This window comes from Cetorhinus maximus, chromosome 8, assembly GCF_964194155.1.
Source record: "Cetorhinus maximus chromosome 8, sCetMax3.hap1.1, whole genome shotgun sequence".
In the NCBI taxonomy this organism is placed as follows: Eukaryota; Metazoa; Chordata; class Chondrichthyes; order Lamniformes; family Cetorhinidae; genus Cetorhinus; species Cetorhinus maximus.
Window position 1 is genome coordinate 42,617,759 of NC_135886.1, and position 23,061 is coordinate 42,640,819.

Here is a 23,061-nt window from a genome sequence, read left to right on the forward strand (position 1 = left end):
AAAGGGGTGCTCATTGGCTCACTGGTTGCCAAGTCAGCTGATTGGTCGAGACATTGCCACGGTGAAGGCACCAGGGAGCTATTGCCACCCCCCATGCTTTTGTTTATTCAAAAACCTGCAATGTTTGGATATATTCCTTTCGCCTGCAGAGGACCAGGTCCCTGCGTATGAACATATGTAGTTCCAAGCAAGCATAAGTGAGCTACAATGGGAGCCCGGCTGATAATCTTAAATTGGTTATTACTGAGATTCTTAGCACACTTGTGATTGTTTAGCAAATGTTGCCCAATTGTGGGATCACATGCAACATTCCACATTATGTCATGAGTTTTGCAAGTATGGGTTTCACTGAGTACTGAGTTTATTGAGAATTTGACAGTTCTACGTACCTTATTCATGAGCATTTACATGTCTAACATAAAGTCGTGTAACACACACTGAGTTGAGGCCATTCCTGGAGTGAAAATCATCCTGTGCACTGAGTTTAAGTGGCGTAATTCGCCATTTAAATTCGTAATTTGTGCCTGTGCCTATCCCCAACAGCAAAATTGGATCTGCCGGAAATGGGGGCGGGACTTCCGGATCCGGGTTCCGTCTGCCATTTTTAAATTTTTTGCACAATTCCGCAAAAATCCAATCTCTATATCATGAAGTTAGCATACTCCCTGCAATGTTAAATACTCTACATACACTTTGTAAAAGATAATTTCTCAATTATGAGTACAGTCAGTACTTTGCCTATTGCAAACAACCAAAGGGACATGATGTTTGATATGCTAGTTGTTGGGATGTACAGCTAAGTACCTGGCAGTGTAACGGGGCCGAAATTCATATACCACATTTCACATTTGTGTCGTACGCAGAATGTCTTTTTGGCTTGACGGAAGCATCCTATTAGTGGAAAACGCCACTTGTGTTGTGAAACGGCTAGATTCATCTGTTACTCAAATTTTTGCGATACTTTACTCTTCCAGGGTAATTTGAGATAGGCAGGGCACTTTTCAGGTTCAAAAGCCCATTCATGAGTATGCGCCATACGTAGTGAGCAATGATCTGATCAAGGTATCCATTGTCCGGTAGGATTGCTTTGATGAGCCCTGTTTCGGCATCAAGTGAGCAAATGGCTTGGACTCTATTTATGAAATTGTTAAGGCCAATCTTGTAGCTCATGGTGCTGTAGGAATCCCAACGCATATACTGATCAGTGAAGGTAGGAGTGTGGTGGACTGTAGTAAAGAGCTCATTAGTGGATTTCTCAACCAACGTGTCGAGGAAACGAAGCCATTAGACTGCTCCATTTGAAAGGTGGGTTTGAGCGTAGGATGGAGTGCATTAAGGTGTGTAAGGAAATTCTTACATGCAACTGCAGGTTCAACTATTAGACATTCTAATTTGACAAATTAGACAAGCTAATTCTTTAACAACCTCTTGGAGCTATCAATCAAACTCTGAATTTACAACCTCCCTCCTCCCCCACACTGTGATAACGGTAGGTTGTGGAAGCCATTAAGCAGTAATAATGCTATAATGATAGCACTTCAGGTCATGTCAACAGCTACTGAATCTGCTAGAACCGATCAGAAACGATAGAACAGGCAGGTAGTTTTATTTTCAAAATTTAAAGGGCTTAGGGGTTTAAATAACTTGAGAATTTGACAGTTCTACATACCTTATTCATAAGCATTTACATGTCTAACATAAAGTCATGTAACACACACTGAGTTGAGGCCATTCCTGGAGTGAAAATCGTCCTGTGCACTGAGTTTAAACGGCGTAATTCACCATTTAAATTTATTATTCGTGCCTGTGCGTTTCACTCCCTAGCCCCTTTCCCCAACAGCAAAATTGGATCTGCTGGAAATAGGGGCAGGACTTCCGGATCCGGGTTCCGTCTGCCATTTTTAAATTTTTTGCACAATTCCGCAAAAATCCAATCTCTATATTATGAAGTTAGCATACTCCCTGCAATATTAAATACTCTACATACACTTTGTAAAAGATAATTTCTCAATTTTTTCTACTCATGGTTGGGATAAATGCTGAGAAGAGGAGAGGAATGAAAGTAATAGTACAATAACTTGCTAAACGTTCCCTGTCTGCATCTTATTCACAAACATATTATTGCATCATAATGGCAAGAAAGCTAGTCTGAGGAATATAGTTGAAGAAACCATTTATTTTTACACTACTTTTAGTGTTTTGAAGTGTTATGATGCTTCAATGTGAAAAGTCATGATAGAAATGTTATCTTTACTGTTCTTCAAATGAGCATTTTACGCACTTTAGTTTATCCCACAGAGCAGTCTAAAAATGGAACATGAAAATATCAGGTGAAATCTAATACCTTCACAATACAGCCAATTTTCCAACAAAGCACTGTAAATCAGAATTAGTGCCAAAAAAAACAGGACACTTTACAGCACAGAAGAGGCCATTTGGCCCATTATGTCCATGCAAGCCGAGAAAGAATTACTGAGTCTAATCCCACCTTCAAGCTCTTGGCCCATAGCCATGTAGGTTATAGCACCTCAAGAGATATCCAAGTGTTTTTTTTTGCCTCCTGGTTATTGACCTCCTCTGACAGGAGAGGTCCTTCCTGTCCACTCTACTTAGGACCCTAATAATTTTATACTCATCAATTAAATCTCCTCTGTTCTAAAGAAACCAACTTAATCTTTTCTAATAGCTAAAATTCTCCATTCCTGTCAACATCCCCATAAATCTCTTCTGCACCCTCTCTAGAGGGATCACACATAGTACACGGAACATTTGATGGCTTTCTTTTCCAATGACATTCCTGGTAACAGCACTCAGCATTACACTGGTTAAGATCTATCTGTCTGATTTCATGTCCCTTTCCAGACTGAATCATTTGTGTGACATATATTTTGTTTCCATCTGTCTGGTAATTTACTGTGCCTCTCAATGTATATATAAATCTTCAACAAATGTTGACAACACATTTTCTTGCTTTGACCTATAGGAATATGATCCACGTACTTCATTCTGTTTTACAACATTGGCTAGATTATTGAAGGAATTGTTGAAAACAGTTTTATTTCATTTATGGAAAGCTGTGTTTACACTGCAGATAATTTACTTTAATTAATTACAATTTTCCAAGCGGCAAAGACTGTCATCATTGGTCAGAAACATTGCAGTCTTGTTCCGGCTTAGAAGGCTATGAGCCTGAGCTACATACCAAGTGTTTGAGCTCCTTATCTAAGCTAGCTTCTGACTGGAATATTGCCACTATTCAAAGAAATTCCCTCAGTTTCCACTTGGTGCATTCTCCTAATAGTCTGGCTGACACTGCCTATCTGACAAATATATCTAAAAAGTATACCAGCTGATCATCTTATGGTTGTTTCTGGAGTGTTGCTGTCTGTGCAAATTAGTTACTGTATTTGGTTACGAGTCATTGCAGCTCAAAATAATTTATTACCTGCAAAACACAGATACAGCATGAGACGTTTTGCTTCAATATTACTAGTATCAAACGCAAACAGAGACCCCCTTGTTTTTTTTTTTAAATGGCGGTATCATGGGCCCATCATTGATATGTACAGAGAAGAATATAGAGTTTCCAATATTTTACAACCTTCTTGATTATGTTTCAATACATATAAAAGTTTGTTCAAATTTTGTTTGACATTTGCAATAGAATGCAGATTAACACTAGTAGCATTATGCAGGCTAACCCAGGAGCCATTGCAGCATGCAAAGGCTTGACTCATCATGGCAACTCCAGTGGCATCAAAATAAATACCCAACGACCTATGTGTTTAACAAAAATTAAATTTGTTCCGGTGTATATAGTTTAAGCTGTTGCAAGGTAAGAGGTGAACTGCTGATCGGAACTGGCATTGTTGAAGTCTTTTCAAGTTTAGGTTGTAAAGGATGATGTTTAAACCACAGGTTTCTCCACACCAGGCTATGCTATACCCATTTTCAAGTCTTAACACTGGTACAAATCCTCTCATATCCTACTATAGGCAACATATTTGGAAATTTGGCTTAGGTCCCAGCAAGCTCCCCCTTAAATCCCATGACCACCTGAGTTGCTTCATTGAAAGCTCAAACACGCTGTTCTTTTACATGAGGGACTGGAGAAATGCTAGCAAGCTTAAACATCATCCTTTACAACCTAAACTTGAAAAGATTTCAACACTGCTAGTTCCTATTAGCAGTTCACCTCTTAACTTGCAACAGCTTAAACTATATATGCCGGAACAAATTTAATTTTTGTTAAACACATAGGTAATTGGGTATTTATTTTGGTGTCACTGGGGTTGCCATGATGAGTCAAGCCTTTGCATGCTGCAATGGCTCCTGGGTTAGCCTGCATAATGCTACTAGTGTTAATCTGCCTTCTATTGCAAATGTCAAACAAAATTTGAACAAACTTTTATATGTATTGAAACATAATCAAGAAGGTTGTAAAATATTGGAAACTCTATATTCTTCTCTGTACACATCAACGATGCAGGACTTGGGAGCAACATTAATCATTATGCTCCATAACATGACTTTTAATTTTTACGGTATAACATATTCAGTTACAAGTTTACCTGATAATGTTGTAAAACACAATCCTGCTAGACCAGAAATGTGTGGGCACGTAGCCTTTGAAGGGAGGATAGAAACATTTAATAACTATTTATGGACCTGTAAGACTCAGAATGCACAGATCCCTTATTTTGGAATTATAAAGTGAAATTATTATTTAGCTGCATTCCTTTTTAGCTTTGTCTGCATCCCTCCTCAAAGCATCAAAGTAAAACAAGCATCTGGGTAAATATTCTACCTACCAAGACGATGAACTTTAAAATATAATAACATGTATTTATATAGCGTCTTTAACATAATAAAGTGCCCCAGGACACTTCACAAAGGCTTTATAAAACAAAATATGAAAAGCTTGGACAAAGAGATAGGTTTTAAGGAGTCTCGTAAAGAAGGAAAATGAAGTAGAAAGGTGGAGAGGTTAAGGGAGGGAATTCCAGGGCCTTGAAGGCAGCTGAAAGCACCGCCACTAATGGTGGAGCAACTAAAATCAGGGCCGTTCAAAGGCTGGAATTAAAGAGCGCAGATGTCTTGGAGGGTGGTACTGCTGGAGAAGATTATAGGGATAGGGAGGGGCCACACCATGAAGGGATTTGAAAGCAAGGATGAGAAATTCAAAATTGAGATGTTGTTTAACCAGGTGCCAATGTAGGCCAGTGAGCACAGGGGTGATGAGTGAACAGCATTTGGTGCCAGTTAGGATATGGGCAACAGGGTTTCAATGATCTCAAGTTTACGAAGGGTAGAATATGGGAGGCCGGCCTCAGTGCATTAAAATAGTCAAGTCTGGAGGTAACAAAGGCATGGATGAAAGTTTCAGCAGCAGATGAGCTGAGACAGGGTGGTGGTACATAAATGGAAAGGAGTACTCTTACTTACTGTGCAGATGTGTGGTTGAGCGCTTATCTCAAGCATGACACTAAGGTTGCGAACAGCCTGCTTCAGCCTCAGACAGTTATCAAGGAGTGGATAGAATCAGTGATTATGGTTTCAGTTTTCCTATTATTTAATTGGAGGAAATTTCTGCTCATCCAGCACTGGACGTCAGATAAAGGTCTGACAATAGAGAGACAATAGAGTGGTCGAGAGAGGTGGTGCGAGATAAAGCAGGGTGTTGTTAGTGTACAAGAAAACTGAAACAAAAACAAAATTACCTGGAAAAACTCAGCAGGTCTGACAGCATCTGCGGAGAGGAGCAGTTAACGTTTCGAGTCCGAATGACCCTTCAACAGAACTAAGTAAAAATAGAAGAGAGGTCAAATATAATCTGGTTTAAGGGGGGTGGGTGCAAGAAGAGCTGGATAGAGGGCCAGTGATAGGTGGAGATAACCAAAAGATGTCACAGACAAAAGGACAAGGAGGTGTTGAAGGTGGTGATATTATCTAAAGGAATGTGCTAATTAAGGGTAGAAAGCAGGACGAGCAAGGTACAGATAGCCCTAGTGGGGGTGGGGTGGGGGGAAGGGAGCGAAATAGGCTAAAAGGTAGAGATAAAACAATGGATGGAAATACATTTAAAAAAAATAGAAGTAGGCGGGAAAAGAAAAATCTATATAAATTACTGGAAAAAACAAAAAGGAGGGGGAAAATCGGAAAGGGGGTGGTGATGGAGGAGAGAGTTCATGATCTAAAATTGTTGAACTCAATATTCAGTGCAGAAGGCTGTAAAGTGTCTAGTCGGAAGATGAGGTGCTGTTCCTCCAGTTTGCGTTGAGCTTCACTGGAACAATGCAGCAGGCCAAGGACGGACATGTGGGCATGAGAGCAGGGTGGAGTGTTGAAATGGCAAGCGACAGGGAGGTCTGGGTCATGCTTGCGAACAGACCGAAGGTGTTCCGCAAAGCGGTCACCCAGTCTGCATTTGGTCTCTCCAATGTAGAGGAAACCGCATTGGGAGCAGCGAATGCAGTAGACTAAATTGAGGGAAGTGCAAGTGAAATGCTGCTTCACTTGAAAGGGGTGTTTGGGCCCTTGGACAGTGAGGAGAGGGGAAGTAAAGGGGCAGGTGTTGCACCTTCTGCGGTTGCATGGGAAGGTGCCGTGGGAGGGGGTTGAGGTGTAGGGGGTGATGGAGGAGTGGACCAGGGTGTCCCGGAGGGAATGATCCCTGCGGAATGCCGCCAGGGGGGTGTGAAGGGAAGATGTGTTTGGTGGTGGCATCATGCTGGAGTTGGCGGAAATGGCGGAGGATGATCCTTTGAATGCGGAGGCTGGTGGGGTGATAAGTGAGGACAAGGGGGACCCTAACATGGTTCTGGGAGGGAGAGGAAGGTGTGAGGGCGGATGAGAATAAAATTCTCATCCTTGTGTTCAAATTGCTCTATGTCTCTCCCCTCCCGATCTTTGTCATCTTATGGTTCTCATTGCTCCATTTTGGCAGCTCTACCTTCAGCTGCCTAGGCCCAAGCTCCAACTATCCCTTCTTTAAAATCACTTTTTAAAACCTACCTCTTTGACCAAGCTTTTAGCCACCTATTCTAATATTTTTTTATGCACCAATTTTTTTTGTTAATAATACTCCTGTGAAGTGCTCTGGAATATTTTCATAATGTTATAAACAACAACTTGCATTTAGGGAGCACTGGCAACTCCATGAGCTTTGCAACAATGACTGGATCCAACAGTACTGAGGAAAAGGTTTTGAAGCATCAGAGGGTCTGAGTCTGGCATGAATGGTGAGGTTGCAGTTATTTAGAATGATTGCAGAGCAGGGTCTGCCAGCTTTGTGACTGGGACCAGTAAAGGAGTGGGGGAGGGGGGACAGGGAACAGAACATCAGGCGAAAATGCTATCCACTCCTTTTAGACAATTTAGTGTAGCCCTCCCACCTTGCTGCTGTCCATGAACCTTCTCCCCTGAACCATCCATAGTCCCAATCATGCCTTCAGGTATTCTGCAACACCTGCCCCTTTACTTCCCCTCTCCTCACCGTCCAAGGGCCCAAACACTCCTTTCAAGTGAAGCAGCATTTCACTTGCACTTCCCTCAACTTAGTCTACTGCATTCGTTGCTCCCAATGCGGTTTCCTCTACATTGGAGAGACCAAACGCAGACTGGGTGACCGCTTTGCAGAACACCTTCGGTCTGTCCGCAAGCATTATCCAGACCTCCCTGTCGCTTGCCATTTCAACACTCCACCCTGCTCTCATGCCCACATGTCCGTCCTTGGCCTGCTGCATTGTTCCAGTGAAGCTCAACGCAAACTGGAGGAACAGCACCTCATCTTCCAAACAGGCACTTTACAGCCTTCCGGACTGAATATTGAGTTCAACAATTTTAGATCATGAACTCTCTCCTCCATCCCCACCCCCTTTCCGATTTTCCCCCTCCTTTTTGTTTTTTCCAATAATTTATATAGACTTTTCTTTCCCACCTACTTCTATTATTTTTAAATGTATTTCCATCCATTGTTTTATCTCTACCTTTTAGCCTATTTTGATCCCTTCCCTCCCCCCACCCCACCCCACCCCCACTAGGGCTATCTGTACCTTGCTCGTCCTGCTTTCTACCCTTAATTAGCACATTCCTTTAGATAATATCATCACCTTCAACACCTCCTTGTCCTTTTGTCTGTGACATCTTTTGGTTATCTCCACCTATCACTGGCCCTCTATCCAGCTCTTCTTGTCCCACCCCCCACCCCCCCACCCCCAAAACCAGATTATATTTGACCTCTCTTCTATTTTTACTTAGTTCTGTTGAAGGGTCATTTGGACTCGAAACATTAACTGTGCTCCTATCCGCAGATGCTGCCAGACCTGCTGAGTTTTTCCAGGTAATTTTGTTTTTGTTTTGGATTTCCAGCATCCACAGTTTTTTTGCTTTTATACAAGAAAACTGACTTGTTTTCAGATGATGTTGTCATTGATGGCAGCATTTAGATGAAAAATAGAAAGGGCCCAAGAATAGATGTTTGAAGGACACCAAAGGTAACTGTGGGAATGGAAAGAGAAGCAAACGATGGTAATTCTTTGGCTATGATTAGATAGGTAAGAATGGAACCAGGCTTGGAACGATCAGCTGTGTCAAAGGCTGCAGACAGATCATGAAGGATGAGGAGGGATAGTATACCTTTATCAATGTCACATACAATGTAATTTGTGACTTCATTAAGAGCCATTTCAGTACTGTGGCAGGGGCAGAAGCCTGTTTGATGGAGTTCTATCATGGAGTTCCTGAAAAATGGGCACGAATTTGGGAGTCGACAACATGTTCAAGGACTTTGATGAGGAAAGGGAGTTGAAAACAGGGCGGTAGCATGGACAGTGGAGTAGAAGGGTGAGTTTTTTTTGAGGTTGTGGCGATGATGGCAGATTTAAAGGGGAGAGGGACAGAATCTGAGATGGAACCATCAACAAAGTCACCTAACATGTGAACCAGGATAGGAAAATTGGTGATCAATATTTATTCGGAAAAAGGTCGAGAGGGCAGGAGTTTGTTCTCACAGGCAAGATGAGCTCGGAGGGGATATGAGGGGAGATAGGAGACAAATAGGGAAGAAACAAGTTTAGGGCTGGAGCTAAGGCAAGGGAGAACCTCATAGAACAGTTTGGAAAGTAGCTGAGAACCAGCCAATGAAAGAAAAATATAAGTTAAGGTTTGAAACCTTTTATAAATTACTTCAAGTTAACAGTGCTCCAAAATATATTAGAGCGCAATCACTTCAAGCAAAGGCTCACAAAAGGAGTACTGATGTGCAAAATTCACTATTACAGCTTCACACAGTATCCCATTAAGCATAGCTTATTCAAATTATTTAGAATTTGACTTGATGTTGGTTGTAGGAATTATCTGTATGGGCTAAACAAGTATAACCAATAATTTCCTGTTTATTTAAAGAAAAGCCTGCAGTTGTTTACATGATACAGTTTACTTCATGAAGAGATCTACTCCCTCTAGAATGATAGAGTTCTAAATTACTAAATGGAACAATTTTTCACAAACCATTTAAGATGATTACACTTCATGTTTGATTAACTTGATTGAGTTCTCTGATGAAATAATTATTTTGATGAAGTTTGTGAGACCTTCAAAACACGTTTGATCAAATATCACATAGTAGACCTGTTAGCAAAATTCAAGCTCATTTGGTTAAAGGGGCAGTGGCTGTCTGCATTGAAAACTGGCTAAGGGACGGAAAGCAAAGATTAGTGGTAAAAGATTGTTTTTCAGACAGGGAGTGTGCATTATTGCCCCCCCCCCCCACCAAGAGTCAATGTTGGTACCACCACTCTTTTTTATATATATTAATGACCTTAATATGGGTGTGCAGGAAAAGGGTTCAAAGTTTCCAGATGCCATGGAACTGTAGTAAACTGTGAAGGGGAATAGGAACAAACTTCAGGCTGGTGGAATGGGTGAACATATGGCAGATTAAATTTAATTCAGAAAAGTGTGAACTGATTCATTTTAGTAGGAACGGGAGAGGTAATATAACTAAATGGTATAATTTATAAGGTGGGTGCAAGATAGAGGGGCCTGGCTGTGTACATACATAATCTTTGAAGGTTGCAGGATAAGTAAGAGGCAGTTAAAAAGGCAGATAAATTAAGGCATAGAGTACAAAAGCAAGGAAGTTATGTTAAACCTTCATAAAACACTGGTTCGGTCCTAGCTGGAGTATTGTGACCAATTAGGAATGCCACACCTTAGGCAGGATGTCAAGGCCTTAGAATGAGCACAGAGCAGATTTATTATAATGGGCACCAGGGATTAGAGACTTTAGTTATTTGGAAAGAAAAGAGAAACTGGGATTGTTCTCCTTAGGGCCGGGGTAAGGGGAGATTTGATTGAGATTTTTTAAATCGTGAGGGATTTTGGTAGAGTAAATTGGGAGGAACTGTTTTCAGTGGCAGAAGGGTTAGTCACCAGAAGACATAGATTTAAGGAAATTAGAAAAACAATGAGAGATGGCGTGAGGAAAATAAATTACATCGCAAATTATGATGTGGAAGGGCGGTGGAAGCAGAGCAATAGCTTTCATAAAGGATATTCGACAAATATTTGAAAAAGGAAAAAATTGCAGGGCTACAGGGAAAGAGCATGGGTATAGGCATAATTAGATGGCTCTTTCAAAGAACTAGAACAGGTTTAATGGGAAAAATGGCCTCCTTCGGGGCTGTATCATTCCATGGAAGCTTCTGCTCAAGTTCGACGTATCCAACTCATTTCTTCAGCACTTTTGTGCTATCATTCTCCGTCAAGGAGACTAAATTACTGACTTCCTGGTCATTATATTGATTTGTAGCATCTCTTCAGAAGGTTGTCAATTGGAGCACCTTAATCGCATGCTCAAGAACTTTCTTTCCCCCATCATAAAATACTTAGCTGCATTCCCTCAGTTTTCACATGGCGCATTCTCCAACTGTATTTGGCAGATATGTCATCTAACCATTTCCCATCATTCCAAAATGTTGGCATACTTGGATACGAACATATTACATGCCAATGCCAACATTTGTTTTATTGAAGGTAATTGGAATATAAGTTATTTTTGGGTGCAATATGTTTTTATTTAGTTACTACAAAAACTTGTGAGTTTTCTTGCAATGTAGCGGATGTAATTCCAAAATATATTTGGGCTGGATAAAAAAATAACTTGTGTAGGAACTTGCGCACCACATCTTTGGAGACCATTGAAAGTTCTTAACAAGGCACTTAGAAAAGCATAGTATAATTAGAACAAGTCAACATGGTTTTACTGAAGGGAAATTCTGTTTGACAAATTTATTAGAATTTTTTGAGGATGTAACTGGGGTAGATAAAGAGGAACCACAATACCTGGATTTCCAAAAGGCATTTGATAAGGTGCCACACAAAAGGTTAACAGGCAAGGTAAGGGCTCATGGGGTTGGAGATAATATTTTAGCATGGGTAGAGGATTGGTTAAGGATAGAAAGCAGAGTGTGGGCATAAATGGGGCTTTTTCAAGTTGGCTTGCAGTGAGTGCTGCAAGGATCAATGCTGAAGTCTCAGCTGTTTACAATCTATATTAATGACTTAGATGAAGAGCCAGAGTAATGTATCAAAGTTTGCTTATGATACCAAGCTAGGTGGGGAGGTAAGATGTGGGGGAGGACACAGAGAGGCTGCAGAGAGATACAGACAGGTTGAGAGAGTGGGCAACAGGATGGCAGATGGGAGTATAATGTGGGGAAGTGTGAAGTTATTCAATTTGGTATTAAGAATAGACAAGCAGAATATCTTTTAAAAGGTGGAACTTGTTAAGTGTTAATGTTCAAAGAGACTGGGTGTTCTTGTACAAGGAACACAAAGTTAGCACGTGGGTGCAGCAGCAATTAGAAAGACAAATGGCATGTGGGTCTTTATTGCAAAGGGATTGGAATACAAGAATAAAGTGATGCTGCAATTGTACAGGGTTTTAGTGAGATCACACCTGGAATACTGTGTGCAGTTTTGGTCTCCACATTTAAGAAAGAATATAATTACACTGGAGGTAGAACAGCGAAGGTTCAATTAGTTGATCCCTGGGATGAGGGGTTGTCCAAGATGAGAGGCTGAGTAAATTGGGTTTATATTCTCTAGAGTTTATAAGAATGAAAGGCAATCTCATTGAAATCAATAACATTCTGAAAGGGTTTGATAGAGTAGATGCTGAGACACTGGTTGGGGAGTCTAAAACACTGAGGCACAGTCTCAGGATAAGGGGCCAATCATTTAGGACAGAGATGTGGAGAAATTATTTCACTCAAATGGTTATGAATCTTTGGAATTCTCTACCCCAGAGGGTTGTGGATGCTCCATCATTGAATGCATTTACAGCTGGGATAGGCAGATTTTTGGTCTCTCAGGTATTGAATTGTGAAACAGGCTCAGTGAGGCATAAGGTCTGCTCCTGCTCCTATTTCTTGTTTTTTGTGACTTTAGTGCAGCTGATGTAGCTTTATATCACTCATGAATGATTGAACCAAGTAATAGCATCCATGGAGAGCTTCAGAAATTTGGGAAATGGAATATGCAATCAGGAAAATAATATGCAGAGGTGGGTGGTATGAATGAAGGCCGTCACAACTAGTATAAATTCACTGTACAGTAGCTTGCCCATTGATTGTGCAAACCACAATACAAATGTATTACAACATAAGTAGATACATAGTAGTTCTTCCAAGAGGAACTTGTCCCATGTTTGAGTTCCTTCGCCAGCCTTTTGATTGTAATGTGGATTTACATGCTGCAATAGATACAGAATCAGCTTCAGAGAGCTAGACATACTAAAAAAAAGGATATGATTAAAGCAGTTTTCAGGACTCTGAAGGAAATAGGAAACCAGTCTTTGACCTTTGGCTGTGAAGTAGTTTACTAACATACTACACATCCTGAGTTAGTTTATTCTTTTACTTTTTCCTCCTCATCTCCTAAAGCTGAGGCACTCTGCAGTAGATCAATTATAATAGCTAGCCATTGAATAAGGCAGACTACGGCAGATCAAAAATAACAACCTCTCTCTGTATCTTCCTCCAAAATGTTTTTTTGCGCAATGTCCTTATTGTCCACAGCCTCATTGTGGATGATAGTACTGGAATCATGTCCTTAAGAAAATCCAGGGGCCCCAGTGTAATGCCCTGGGGACCCGAGTTCAAATCCCACCATGCAGGTGGTGGAATTTGAGGAGGGCATGCCAGGAGCAGCACCAGGCATAGCTAAAAATGAGGTGTCAACCTGGTGAAGCTACAACACAGGACCACTAGCACACCAAACAGCATAAGCAGCAAGTGAAAGACAGAGCTAAGCGATCCCACAACTAACGGATCAGATCTAAGCTCTGTAGTCATGAATGATGGTGGACTATTAAACAATTCACTGGAGAAGGAGGCTCCACAAGTATCCCCATCCTCAATAATGGAGGAGGCCAGCACATCAGTGCAAAAAATAAGGCTGAAGCATTTGCTACAATCTTCAGCCAGAAATGCCAAGTGGATGATCCATCTCGGCCTCCTCTGGAGGTCCCCAGCATCACAGATGCCAGTCTTCAGCCAATTCAATTCACTCCATGTGATACCAAGAAACGGCTGAAGGCACTAGATACTGAAAAGGCTACGGGCCCTGACAATATTTCAACAATAGTACTGAAGACTTGTGCTCCAGAACTTGCCATGCCCCTAGCCAAGCTGTTCCAGTACAGCTACAACACTGGCATTTATCCAGCAATGTGGAAAATTGCCCAGGTTATGTCTGGTACACAAAAAGCAGGACAAATCCGACCCAGCCAATTACCGCCCCATCAGTCTACTCTTGATCATCAGTAATGGAAGGGGTCATCAATAGTGCTATCAAGTGGCACTTGCTTCGTAACAACCTGCTCACTGACGCCCAGTTTGAGTTCTGCCAGGACACTCAGCTCCTGACCTCATTACAGCCTTGGTTCAAACATTGGCAAAAGAGCTGAACTCCCGAGATGAGGTGAGAGTGACTGCCCTTGACATCAAGGCCGCATTTGACTGAGTGTGGTATCAAGGAGCCCTAGCAAAACTGATGTCAATGGGAGTCAGGGGGAAAGCTCTCCGCTGGTTGGAGTCATACCTCGCACAAGGGAAGATGGTTGTGGTTGCTGGAAGTCGGTCATCTCAGCTCCAGGGCATCACTGCAGAAGTTCCTCAGGGTAGTGTCCTCGGTTCAACCATCTTCAGCTGTTTCATCAATGACCTTCCTTCCATCCCAAGGTCAGAAGCGGGGATGTTTGCTGATGATTGCACAATGTTCAGCACCATTCATGACTCCTCAGGTACTCGAACAGTCCATGTCCAAATGCAGCAAGACCTGGACAATATCCAAGCTTGGGCTGACAAGTGGCAAGTAACATTAGTGCCACACAAGTGTCAGGCAATGACCATCTCCAGCAAGAGAGAGTCCAACCATCGCCCCCTGATGTTCAATGGCATTACCATCACTGAATTCCCCACTATCAACATCCTGGGGGTTACCATTGACCAGAAACTGAACTGGGGCCTAGCAATGTAAATACTGTGGCTACAAGAGCAGGTCAGAGGCTAGGAATCCTGCGGCGAGTAACTCACTTCCTGACTCCCCAAAGCCTGTCCACCATCTACAAGGCACAAGTCAGGAGTGTAATGGAATACTCCCCACTTGCCTGGATGAGTGCAGCTCCCACAACACTCAAGAAGCTTGCACCGTCCAGGACAAAGCAGCCCACTTGATTGGCACCCAATCCACAAACATTCACTCCCTCCACCACCGACGCACAATAGCAGCAGTGTGTACTATCTACAAGATGCACTGCAGGAATTCACCAAGGCTCCATCGACAGTACCTTCCAAACCCACGATCACTACCATCTAGAAGGATAAGGGCAGCAGGCAGATGGGAACACCACCAATTGGAAGTTCCCTTCCAAGTCACTCACCATCCTGACTTGGAAATATATCACCGTTCCTTCACTGGCGCTGGGTCAAAATCCTGGAACTCCCTTCCTAACAGCACTGTGGGTGTACCTGCACCACATGGACTGCAGTGGTTCAAGAAGGCAGCTCACCATCATCTTCTCAAGGGCAATAAATGCTGGCCCAGCCAGCGAAACCCACATCCCATGAATGAATTTTTAAAAAACTTGACTCATGGGCTGGAATTTTCCAGCCCCTCACACTGGCAAGGCCTTCCGGTCCTGACAACGTGAATGGAGATTTCAATGGCTCGCTGGACCCGTGGGGGGGGCTGGATAATTCTAGCCGTGGCTTTTCTGCAGGCTGATGTTTCCCTGCTCGACTATAGTTTCTACTACCTGCTCTACCCAAACTGCTGGTGTGGCAATGTGGCCTTATCATTAAATATCACATTAGTCTCTTGCACTCCTCCTGGTATATGCCCCTTCTTTTAAACACTTGTTATTTTCTACCTCTCTCACCTCTCATTTAAAAATCTTTGCTCTCTCTCGTTCACCCGAGTTTCTCATCAAGGCATCCTCATTTTTTTCCTCCCTCAGCCACTGCACCAAATGCCTGGTCATCCTCAGGGATTTCAATCTCCATCTCAACTTGGCTTCTCTCCTGAATTCATTGCCTTTTTATCCTCTCCTAATGGTTCCCTCCAAATAAGCTCTCTAAATCACATTCACGGTTACACCAATTTCCCCAAGGTTTACCCTGCCCTAGAATGAACCTGCATCTTTTTCACATACCTTCCGTATTGCCTCTCTGAGCTTGTGTTGTCATCTTCCTGCTTTCAACTGTATTGCCACTTAACCATCCTTTCCAGCCTCCATGCTAGCTTGCTTACAGATGTTTCTCTTCCCTCAGGTACTGTCTCCCTTCCTTTCACTGCTGCCATCACCACCTCCCTACTCAAAAAAAAACACCATTGACCCCTCTGTTCATGCAAACTACTGTTTCATCCTTCAACCTTCTGTTCTTCTCAAGTCATTGGAACATGTTAATTGCTTTCCAAATACAATCACAACTTTCCCAAATCTCACGTTTAAATATCACAAATCAGGTTTCCACCCTGCCAAAGTACTGAAAGAGCCATAATCAAATTCACTGATGGTATCCTCTGTAACTGATTATGGTGCACTATTCCCTTCTCATTCTTTTGACCTCTCCACAGCCTTTGACACAGTTGGCCACACCATCCTTCTCCCTTGTTCATGTTCTATAGAATGGTACGGTTTAACTGATATCACCATTCTTGATTACCCTTCCCCAATCTCCTAGGTTTTCATTGCCCACATTAAATTACATTTGCAATTCATCAACCCAGCTCCTCAATCTATCCATGTCCTTACTATTGAATCATCCTGTTTCCTGCTATTTTGAAATAATCAGCAAACTTGGAGAGTTCTGTTTCTGCCCCTAGTCCAAGTCATTTATGAGTAATGTAAACAGCAACAGTGCCAGCAGTGATGCCTTATGCACCCCACTGGTTTCCTCTGCTTCAACCAATTTTCAACAAATTTCAGAAATACACAAAGTCATGCATTCTTACCCTTGTGTGCCAATTTCCTATGTGGTAACATATGCATGTTATGGAGACACTGCCAGTGCTTGAGGAACCACATGCCCCTCATATGCTAGTAGATTCCAAAGAGGAAGAAATGTAGTGTGAATCAAATGCTTAATGGGTAAAAACTGGAATTCCAGTGTATGCCTGAGCACAACTTCCATAACTCTTGCAGCTTAATTCTTTGAGAGCAAAATCAAGTCTACAGGTCTACCAAATTGGTGGAAACTTGAATAATTCAGGAGTTGGATATTGTACACCATTGATACTACATGCATAACTAGATTTTTGCTAAATCTCACTAGACAAAGGCACATAGCTCAGATATAACACAGTTTGTACATTTTGTAAATTTGTTTCTAGAGGCCCAATTAATAATGACTCTTCAGAAAAGGCTAAGTTTTAAACATTAAAATTCAATTCAATCTGCAGCTTCTTAATGAGTAATTGTAGTATGTTTTATTGGCTTAAATTTCAATATCCATTTGGTAACTGGATTTCAAAATCCAAGATTCACTCAGCCGAACATACAACACCAATGGTAAAATTCATTACTTTCAACTTCTTATTCTATGACACCGAAGAAAACATCAGATTTGATAACCTATGAAGAATTTTTTACAAAAATATCTACACTTGTGAATTCTTAAATCACTTCTATCTTTTGAATGAAAGAAATAGTAACTAAATATGTGACAGAAGGGCCACTGAAGTGGCACATAATTTACTGCTCATTGCTCACTATAGCTTGCAGCCAGAGGACATTTCTGGAAAAGATTTTCATAAGATAATAACTGAATATTCTTTCCATTAATCACCTTGATCATATAAAAAAAATTATCAGCACCTATTAATTTGAAGTCAAAAACTGTTTACAGGTGATGCTTAATAGTTAATTTTCTTAGAATAAACAAACTGTTGTACTTCCTGATCAAAATCTCTTAATCTGGCTTCACTAGTGCAAAGGTCAGATAAAGATATTTGTTGGTTAACAGTATACAATTACAATACCCCACAAATCTCAACCCATGAAACTGCCTAGAGCAGGTGTTACGACCAGGATGGGAGGAGTGCGCGAGTTATCAAACTCCACTACTCTGCAGGCTGTACCATAAATTTACATGTTTAATTTTCTTACCAAAACGGCCAATTGTGAACCTATACCTCTAGTACCCAGAAGAGACTCTGACCAGGCTTCTTTCAAAAACTCAATGATTAATTTATTTTAAAACAAAACCTCTTTTAACAAGTTGTAAGTACTGGTTCACACTCAGTTGTAATTGGGAGGTATAACTATCTAACTCTTCCTAAAGAATTCCCCAGTACACACAAGCACGCACACAGACAAACAAAGGACAAACAGATAGAGATCCTCTGCAGAAAAAGGTTTTGGAGGATGGGCGTTATAAAATAAAGGATAAAGCCCACAGGGTCCCGACGATGTAGACCTTGAGTTCTTTCATGTGTAAACGGGCCACTGGTCCTGGTGGATGCTTGGAGGTTCTCACCAACTCTCAGCTTTGCAGGTCCAAATGCAGGCTAGTTACATTCAGGTGAGGTTTCTGTGGCTACAGGTTGATAGTTACACACAATTTTAGACAAGGTAGAGAGAGGGAGCCAGTCAAGGTAGCCTACTTTCCTCAGCTTCCTCTCCAACAAAACTGCCTTCCAAACAAGCAGGTTCACAACTTAAGTTTTTTCCCTCTCTCCCATGTGATTGTTTAATGAAATGCTGGGAGACAAAAAGGCAAAGTGCTTTGCAGTTCAACACGAACAACTCCTTCTCAAGTACCATATAAGTGAGGTGATTGGGAGAGGCCTGCTTGTTTACAGTTCCAAGGTGAATTTATGACTTTCTTTTAAAAAAAATCCCAGGTTAGCATCCACATGTCCAAATCCTTCCATTTTGTAAAATAAACCTTCAATCTTAAGAGATATGATCCTAACACAGGCATATCCAATACACAGCCTGCAGGCTGGGTTGCGGCCCCCAAGGCCTCTGCATTCTACTGACTCATATTTGGAAAATCCTGTAAAGCTTTTCATCCAATCACAGGCTGGTTCCTTCTTGCATTTGCTGCAAATGAAGAGAGAAACCAGCATGTAATTGCATGAGCAGCAAGCAGTGGGAAGGTTAAGTTTTCAAGGTAACTTTCAGGGTTTGGAGAATGAAGGCGGGGGTGGGGAAAATGGAGTGGGGCCCTGGATAGCCTGGGCGAGGCTCGGATAGGGGGAGCAAGGCCCAGGAAATGCTGAGCAGGGCTTGGGGGACCTGCAGCAGGGCCTGGGGTAACCAAAGCGGGACCCAGGAAAGGCACCGCGGGGCCGGGAGAGCTGTGGAAAGGTGGAGCGGCGCTTGAAGGATCCGAAACGGAGCCTGGCAAAGATGGAGCAGGGCCCACCTGAGTGGATTTTGTGAGAAAGGGAGAGGGTGAGGGGGCACAGAGAGGGCAAGGGGGGCACAGAGAGCAGGGAGAGGGTGCATGTGAGGGGGAGGAGCATGTGAAGTGGGGTAGACTGTGTGCGAGGGGGAGTGTATATGAGGGGGAGGGTGTGTGAGGTGGACAGTGTGAGTGAGAGCGCAGGAGGGAGAGGGGAATGTCCAGCTCACTCCCAGTCTCAGGGTTCTCATTCACCTTCACCCACCAACATGCACTCTCACCACTCTCACAGTGGGTGAGGGTGAGCGAGTGAGCACCTTGACTGGGAGTGAGCCGGACACGTGCACACTCACCCTATCACATCTTTATTTATGAAACATTTTTTCAAAGTATCAATTTATTGCTTTGACATTGTTCTTTTGCTCAGCAAGCTGTTTCTTTTCACACCTCAACTCTTTTTGAAATTCATGTTTAATCTCATACCAAACTTTGGCTTTCCAAAATTTGTTCATCGGCCCTTGAGCAAGAAAAAATTTGAAATGTGGCCCCACCACGTGAAAAGGTTGGACCATCCTAGCCTAGAGAATGCAATATTTCCACATTCCAAGTAAAGAAGGTTTAAATGCTGATTCAATGGCTACAGAAACTGTACTGCAATTGAACTTATCACTGTGCAGGGCTCTCTGCCATTTCATTTCCAATAGAAGCAAATGTCAGAATTCTTGCACACGCTCTTCCAATCTGATTTCAGTGTCGGTGTGAAAGTTGGAGCTCACTTTACCATATGAAGCTTGCACAAAAACTCAAGTTGTGCTGGACTGAGCGATTACTTCCCGCAGAAAAGCAGTGACTCCAACAAAGGCTCACACAATAAAGGATTATAGAGCACTGTACACTTCTGATAAATGTGCCCCAAATTAACTCTTCCTTGATCGTGCCTTTCACAAAATGGGCATGTGAATGGTGCAATGCACATCTTTAATTTAGGTATCAACTTATTTTAGGAATCAAAACTCACAAGTATGCAGCACATTAAGTAACTGATGTAACAAAACAACCTAGATTCATACATCTCCCAAAGTGCTAAAATCCTGAGAGAATACCTTTATTCCCATTCGCATTGCTGCAATTGTTTGAAGTTAGATCAATTCCCCAACTATTATGCATCCAATGGAAAAACAACAAAATTCTAATTCAAAGACTAACCATTACTAATTATTGGGCAAGGTCTAGGGTTTTATTTGTAAGATAGCAGCCTGATTCTACCTTAAACATCAAATCATGTAGATCAGTATTCAGAGCACTAGTCCCACTTTTGATATCCTTTCTCTTAGTATTAATAATTACATGATTTGATGTTTAAGGTAGAATCAGGCTGCTATCTTACAAATAAAACCCTAGACCTTGCCCTTTTTTCAGGCTCTGCTGTATTTTAGAGCTATACCTCCAGAAGAACTGTTAATAAGATTGCAGTTTTATCTTGAAAAGGTTAGATACATAATTTATGTTCAGTTTAAACTTTTTTTGAAAACAAGGAAAACTTGAAATATACACGTTTCAAAGCCATCTAAAATGAAGTAGAGCATTATATCATATATAATGCATGGCGAAAAAAATTCATTACATTTTTTCCAAATTACTATATTCTTGAGAAGAGGGGAAGAGACTCACATAGCTAGCAGAGTTGTGAGAGGGAAGCACAGACAAATAGAACACAATTGTATATTTGTTTAACCTTTTCAGAAATTGGGGACAGTCTATCCATTTGTAATGAATATGGTCAGCATTAACTTCTCATTTTTAACTAATTCTCTTGTAGAATCAATAGATGATCCAGCATAGTCAGAAAAAGCAATAATACCTGGGTATGTTGGCAAGAGTTAATGAGGAACTACTTTACTGCTCCATCATGAGCTTTTAATATCCCAATTTAATTACTTTTGAATGCAGCACAAAAATACTTCTGCAATCTCCCAAGGGAAAAGATTCTGAACTGATGAACCAAACTCAATCTTTCTTGGCAACTTTCACTTTTGATCATTAATTGAATATTTGATAGGAATATATATCACATGAATTGAATAAATTACTGAAGATGTTAAACATCAACTAAGAATGCATAGATGGATGCACTTACCATGAAGCGCACATCATCGAACCCATTCAGCACCAGCTTACTTTCATACTGTTGCATCCCAATCGACTCGAGCCATTTCCCGACACTCTGCTCCAATATCCGTGAACCTGTTGACAGATTGATCGGCAAACGCTTAAGCAAGGAAAAACCATTGAGGCGGTAACAGCGGCACTCCGAGGAGGAGATATGACACTGCCACATCATGGTCCCCTGCAACGTGCTGGGGCATCTAATCCAAGCAAAATGCCCTTAACTGCAACACCTCAGAGCGTTGTCCCAAATCCAGGGAAAGCTTTAAAACCCTGCTGAATTCCTAATTAGAGTTCAGGGACACCAGTTTGTCTGACTTTGCATAGATCTTTGTAATCCACAGTGATGGCCATGCAGAATGGTTGTCAAATATCCCAGACTCTCTGGTGTCCCCATTAGTTAACGTTTTTGAATCAAGTATGTGGTATGCAGCATCTCAGGGCTGCTGCTTCTGCACTCAAGCCAGCTAAAGCAGATGCACTCGCTGCCTCTATTCCAATGTTAATAATACAGCGGGGAACAGAGCTTTGAACTCAGTTTAATTATCAGCTCTTGGTGCTGCAGCAGTGTTCATTGTCTGCCAGCTGAGCTCCTCACTTGGTCCCTTCACAGTATTATCACCCTATGCTTCCCCCTCCCCCTCTGAGTTCCTAGCGCACACCACTGATTAGAATACACCAACAGCCATTCAATAGCCTGAGTGGCATACGACTGTGTCAGGAGAAATGAGGCAACTTCAGGAGGAATGAAAAAAAGCTGGAAAGTCTGCAATCTGCAGCAATACGCAAGCATTATATGTCTTAAAAGCTGAGAGTATGGCTTTGCTATTGAAATTTAAAATCCAAATCTGCTTATTTTTCTGAACATGCTGCTTCTAACCCCTTGCCTGCTTCAGTCAGTTGGATGTTGTCCCTACCTGATTGATTTGTTTGTCTCTGATTGCTTTCCATCAGGGAAACACAACAATTCAGGAATACAAATTAAAGCAAGTGAACTCATAAATGTGATGAATTTGCTTATCTTTGCTAAACTAGAAGACAAAGGATGACATATTTGCATAATGAGCTAAACAGTTCGCAAAGGCGGTTAAATTATTGACAGGACTTGGGGAAATAAATGAAGAAAATTATGTGGAGGAAGGAAGAAGGGGAGGAGGGCAGGGGAGGAGGAGAGAGGGAGGGAGGGAGGGGGAGAGCGGAAGGGAGGGGGAGAGAGAGCGGGAGGGAGGGGGGGATGGAGGGGGGAGGGGGGGATGGAGGGGGGAGGGGGGGATGGAGGGGGGAGGGAGGGAGGGAGGGGGAGAGCGGGAGGGGGAGAGCGGGAGGGGGAGAGCGGGAGGGGGAGAGCGGGAGGGGGAGAGAGGGAGGGGGAGAGAGGGAGGGGGAGAGAGGGAGGGGAGAGAGGGAGGGGGAGAGAGGGAGGGGGAGAGAGGGAGGGGGAGAGAGGGAGGGGGAGAGAGGGAGGGGGAGAGAGGGAGGGGGAGAGAGGGAGGGGGAGAGAGGGAGGGGGAGAGAGGGAGGGGGAGAGAGGGAGGGGGAGAGAGGGAGGGGGAGAGAGGGAGGGGAGAGAGGGAGGGGGAGAGAGGAGGAGAGAGGGGGAGGGAGGAGGAGAGAGGGGGAGGGAGGAGGAGAGAGGGGGAGGGAGGAGGAGAGAGGGGGAGGGAGGAGGAGAGAGGGGGGAGGGAGGAGAGAGAGGGGGAGGGAGGAGGAGAGAGGGGGAGGGAGGAGGAGAGAGGGGGAGGGAGGAGGAGAGAGGGGGAGGGAGGAGGAGAGAGGGGGAGGGAGGAGGAGAGAGGGGGAGGGAGGAGGAGAGAGGGGGAGGGAGGAGGAGAGAGGGGGAGGGAGGAGGAGAGAGGGGGAGGGAGGAGGAGAGAGGGGGAGGGAGGCAGGGAGGGGGAGGGAGGCAGGGAGGGGGAGGGAGGCAGGGAGGGGGAGGGAGGCAGGGAGGGGGAGGGAGGCAGGGAGGGGGAGGGAGGCA

General features: G+C 42.9%; 1 protein-coding gene across 1 annotated transcript in view; it reads right to left on the reverse strand.

Annotated features, from left to right (window-relative positions):
• Nucleotides 1–23,061, reverse strand: part of anks1ab (ankyrin repeat and sterile alpha motif domain containing 1Ab) — a 436,373-nt gene that overhangs the window by 101,511 nt on the left and 311,801 nt on the right. The window contains exon 15 of the mRNA XM_078547799.1: nt 21,055–21,283. Coding sequence (XP_078403925.1) covers nt 21,055–21,283 — 229 coding nt within the window. The remainder of the gene's footprint in view (nt 1–21,054; nt 21,284–23,061) is intronic.